Genomic DNA, 5,614 nt, shown 5'->3' on the forward strand with positions numbered 1-5,614 from the left:
GGGCGGCGTTCTCCATCTACCTCTGTCCCACACTTCATCACCGGTTAATCCCTTTGATCGAAGGTCATCCTTGATACAGTCCATCCACCTTCGCTTTGGTCTCCCTCTCCTCCTCCTTCCCTGTACCTCCATTTCCATCACTCTCCTCCCAATTTACTGTTCATCTCTTCTCATGACATGACCATACCACCTCAGTCTATCTACTTTCTTGGATCTTATCTCTTTATCTTTGTTTGTAAATATTCCATACAAAGATAAACATTTTCCCCCTAGGGAAAATTCACCTGACAAGTAATAAGGAAGTTTACTGCTGTCCCAACCAACTACATTCACCCAAAAGTATTATATATTAACTAGTAAGCAGTATTTATATGTAAGATAGCGGCCACCTGTACGTATGATGACAGCCGACTAAGAATACAGCAGTGTAAGGGGTCGCAAGGGGGCATTAGTCTTCACCCCCACCCCGTTAGATGAGAAGGTTAGGACACGGCTTGTAGGTTAGGTTAGGGCGGGGGAAATTTTAATTTAGTTGGTGTCATTATTTTATGCTCGCTGGAGGTACTGGTTGCTGATATACAAAGGCTCGGGGTGTATGTATGATAGCGGTCACCTTTATATATTATCATGCCTAACTTAGATCACGGCAGTGTAAGGGGGGGTCGCAGGGCGGCATTAGATAAGTAGGTAAGGACACAGCTTGTAGGTTAGGTTAGAGGGGAAAAGTTTAGGTTAGTTGATGTCCATTTCTAATGAGCGCGTGAGGAACTGGCCGCTGATATACAAAGGCTCCGAGAGGGGGGGGCTTAGTTCCCCCTTAGACTACTGTATTCCTATAACGTTGAAAATAGGTTATGGAGCATGGCTGTCATTATACATACACCCTACCATAAATGTCTAGCCTTAATAAATTACGCAAAAATCCCTAATAGATGTAACTTGACATATCAATTACGGTAAGCTGAAACCTTAGGCTACACTGACAAGTGACAACCTACGAAAGTTAAGCCCCTGGCTAAATTGCAAATTGCCATAATATACTTACGAATTTAAAGACTCCCGGCTGAAACTGACAACAGCCGTCTTATTTCGAAGTTTCCTGATGACACCCATCTTCGAGACGTTAAATGAATTACAAGAATAATTAACGAGTCTGAAATAGTTCTGGTTCGAAGGACTTTTGGCTTGTTATTCTCCGTAGTTTAAACTATTGCCGATAGATGGCTCTTCCAGTGGTGCCAGATCGATTTGCCTAGAATTCCCCGAAAATCCTGTCAAAATTTCCCCATATTCCCTAAATAATTTGTTCTCATAACTAAAATTCCCGAAATTTAAACCTAAATTCCCCATTATGACCCCAAATTCCCCGAATCTGGGAAAAATTCTCCATATCTGGCAACATTGGGCTCTTCTGTCTAGTCTCTGTTGCTACGGAAAAAGCAATATTGCATAATCTCTAAAAATTATTTGCAACTTATGTCATTATTTTACTAAATATATGATGACTGAACTATTCCCTCCCCCCCAAAAAAAGTAGAAAAATCCAAAAGAGTAAAGAAATAACAGAGCAATTATCGATAATTAGAAGGTATCTGTCCCATTGTTTGCTTGTCAAGCTAAGCTATATTTTCTGAATGCGTGCGCTCACGCGCGCCACTACATACGCACATACAGAATATGAGTATTTAATGTATACTACACACAGCATATATGTATAATATATATATATATATATATATATATATATATATATATATATATATATATATATATATATATATATATATATATATATATATATATATATATATATATATATATATATATATATATATATATATATATATATATATATTAGCAATATCAGGAATATATGTGATACATGTACGTTTGTAAATTCTTTATCAATATATATATATATATATATATATATATATATATATATATATATATATATATATATATATATATATATATATATATATATATATATATATATATATATATATATATATATACATATATATATATATATATATATATATATATATATATATATATATATATATATATATATACATATATGCATATAATGTGCACACACACACACACACACACACACACATATATATATATATATATATATATATATATATATATATATATATATATATATATATATATATATATACAGTGTGTGTGTACATATGCAGTAGGCTATATTTAATATTTCCCCTTTGCTCTCATTAACACATCAAAATGAATGAAAAATTCTAGATTTGGAATCAGGCTGGAAGATAATGCAATAGAATATACTTAAATGGCGTGTTGGTGAGCTATTCATCATGGAAGGGGATTTCAGCTGGATTTTCAGCTGAAGAGACGAAGCTGGCACGATGACTTCGGGGCTTGCAGACATTTCAGGAGTGGTGGCTTCATGGTGGGACAACAGATATTGTTTCTCCCAGAAGGCAGAGGCTGTGTAAATTGGAGAGAAGGAAGGGCCGACTAGTTCTCGTCACTAGTAGGAAGGGCCGACTAGTTCTCGTCACTGGTAGGAAGGGCCGACTACTTCTCGGCACTGGTAGGAAGGGCCGACTAGTTCTCGTCACTGGTAGGAAGGGCCGACTACTTCTCGTCACTGGTAGGAAGGGCCGACTAGTTCTCGTCACTGGTAGGAAGGGCCGACTAGTTCTCGTCACTGGTAGGAAGGGCCGACTAGTTCTCGTCACTGGTAGGAAGGGCCGACTAGTTCTCGTCACTGGTAGGAAGGGCCGACTAGTTCTCGTCACTGGTAGGAAGGGCCGACTAGTTCTCGTCACTGGTAGGAAGGGCCGACTAGTTCTCGTCACTGGTAGGAAGGGCCGACTAGTTCTCGTCACTAGTAGGAAGGGCCGACTACTTCTCGTCACTAGTAGGAAGGACCGACTACTTCTCGTCACTAGTAGGAAGGGCCGACTACTTCTCATCACTAGTAGGAAGAGCTTGCAGCTTCTCTTCATCTCTGGCAGGATATCTCTTTGTCTCTGGCCTGAGAAGATGTTTGGGGATAGGTATTTCTCTTCTGAAGGGGAGAATCCTGTTTTTTACCTTGCTTTGTCTAGCCTTGGGCTCATTTTGCAGTCCTTGATTTCTCTTCCCTGGGCAGTCTCTTCTGGAACTTTATATACCCCTGCACGGGCCATTTCACCAAATAGGTGCAACTGTGTGGGGGCCCCTCATTTGCAGTGAAATTGAAATCATTTGGAGAGGGAGACAGAAGTAAGGGAAAAGGAATGGAAGTAAAGTAGAAGGCTAGAAAGTGAGCACAATTTGACTTGAAGGAATGCTGAAAATACCCTTAATTAATACCTAGATGGCACAGTGAGGTGCACGGATCCCTGAGATTTTTACTCTCTGGCATTGGCACGAATTTTCTTTAAGATTAGAAAAAACATCGGTGGAGTTTTATTCCATATTTTATTCTACATTTATTCACGGTGTGACAGATGATTATCCCACTCGAGTTTCAGCATAAATTGGTGTTTATTATCATTTTCGTTTTTTAAATCACCTTTCATATACCTTTATTACATTTCATCATTGCAGTTGTACATGCGAGTAGTAGCAATTGGAGGACCAGTGGCATGGTTTGAACATTGCGGTACAAAGCTTACAAAATTATTATAGTTTCTAGTTATTGCAATTATGGCTGCGACTACTAATTATTATCATTATTATTATTATTATCATTATTATTATTATTATTATTAGTTGCTAAGCTACAGCCGTAGTTGGAAAAGCAGGATGCTATAAGCCCAGGGGCCCCAACAGGAAAAATAGAACAGTGAGGAAAGAAAACAACGAAAAATAAAATATTTAAGGAAAAGCAACATATTTTATAATACAGTAATTATTGTTGCAATTCATAGTAATTAATAGAATTTAGAATAATCTAACAGAAAATTAGTAAATGCTTATAGGCCTATCTGCAAGGAGACTAAATACTCTAGAGAAAGTCTGAAAACTATCATACCCTGTTTTGAGACTAGCTTATACATTTGTCGATCAAGTTCACTAATTCTATGAAAGAAATTTCAGTTTTTCATTTCTTTCTCACTTTGACCAAAGTATATAATTCAATTAGAAACTAAACCCAAGCTTCAAAACATTTTATTGTGCATTGTGACATCCATTTTACCATGTACTCTTCAACAGCATTAGAAATTAAGTGAAATATTCTCACTCTCTGAGTGCCATACCCTCTGTACCATGGCCTTCCACTGTCTTGGGTTAGAGTTCTCTTGCTTGAGGGTACACTCGAGCACACTATTCTGTCTTATTTCTCTTCGTCTTGTTTTGTTAAAGTTTTTATAGTTTATAAAGGAAATATCTATTTTATTGTTACTCTTCTTAAAATATTCCATTTCCCTTTTTTCCTTTCCTCACTCGGCTATTTTCCCTGTTGCAGCCTCTGGGCTTATAGCATTCTCCTTTTACAACTAGAGTTGTAGCTTAGCTAGTAATAGCAATAATGATAATAATAGTGATAGAAAGTTCATATAGCACCTGTTTTCATTGATATATAATCATTACGGCAATTAACCCTCCCACAAAGGACGTACTGGTACGTTTCACAAAAGCCATCCCTTTACCCCCATGGACGTACCAGTACGTCCTTGCAAAAAAAATGCTATAAACATTGTTTATTTCATATTTTTGATAATTTTTTGAAAAAAATTCAGGCATTTTCCAAGAGAATGAGACCAACCTGACCTCTCTATGACAAAAATTAAGGCTGTTAGACCAATTTAAAAAAAATATATACTGTAAAATGTGCTGGGAAAAAAATAACCCTCTTGGGGTTAAGGGTTGGAAATTTCCAAATAGCCTGGGGGTATAAGGGTTAAAAATACATGAGCACCTCTTCAGAACACTGCACCAAGTCCAATGTGCAGAAAAGTCTTGTCTGTCTTACCAGCCCACACAATGGCTTCTTTTCATGCATTTGAAAGAATAATCTCCATCTGATAATATTCTATCAAGCTTTTTGTCACAGTGTAATGTATTTACAAGCAAGATTATAAGTATATGTAAGCAAAATAATGTACATCAGAAACTAGCCATAAAATTTTATATCCGTCAATATCATAAGGCGTCTCTTATCATCATCTATGTTTAGATGATGCCTGAAAACTCTAAATCAATCAATCTATGTTTAGATGTTACACAATTTCTCTTTTAGAATATTGCTTGTTCATAAAACCTCACATTTAGCGCTTGTCCAACACAGTAAAATTGGTTGATAACTTTGACTACTCACCAGAATGCTTACATAGAGTAGAATAGTAGGCTACAGTAGCAGAAGTGTTACTGTAGTTCAGCATATTCGACAATTCATTTTTCTTAGATTGTAAACAATAATCAGGAAGTTACACAATGACAACAAGATTCATACCAATGGAAAGGATTAACGTTTTCTTACATGTCCTGAATCTATGGAAGAGCTTTTAAAACTGATGTATTCTCAGATAATGTAACAGAACTAGGTTTTGCAAAAAAAAATATGTGCAAGGTACCAATTGTGGAGGTACGAAATTTTTGTAGAAAAAAAATTGCTGTAGGCCTACTCTTA

At 36.5% G+C, this 5,614-nt stretch overlaps 1 protein-coding gene across 1 annotated transcript in view; it reads right to left on the minus strand.

Annotated features, from left to right (window-relative positions):
* Positions 1-1,213, minus strand: part of LOC137618236 (R3H domain-containing protein 4-like) — a 66,146-nt gene extending 64,933 nt beyond the window's left edge. The window contains exon 1 of the mRNA XM_068348385.1: positions 1,046-1,213. Coding sequence (XP_068204486.1) covers positions 1,046-1,113 — 68 coding nt within the window. The 5' untranslated portion in view covers positions 1,114-1,213. The remainder of the gene's footprint in view (positions 1-1,045) is intronic.
* Positions 1,214-5,614: the final 4,401 nt, after the last annotated feature.

The sequence above is a fragment of the Palaemon carinicauda genome, chromosome 24 (assembly GCF_036898095.1).
Source record: "Palaemon carinicauda isolate YSFRI2023 chromosome 24, ASM3689809v2, whole genome shotgun sequence".
NCBI classification, from domain to species: domain Eukaryota; kingdom Metazoa; phylum Arthropoda; class Malacostraca; order Decapoda; family Palaemonidae; genus Palaemon; species Palaemon carinicauda.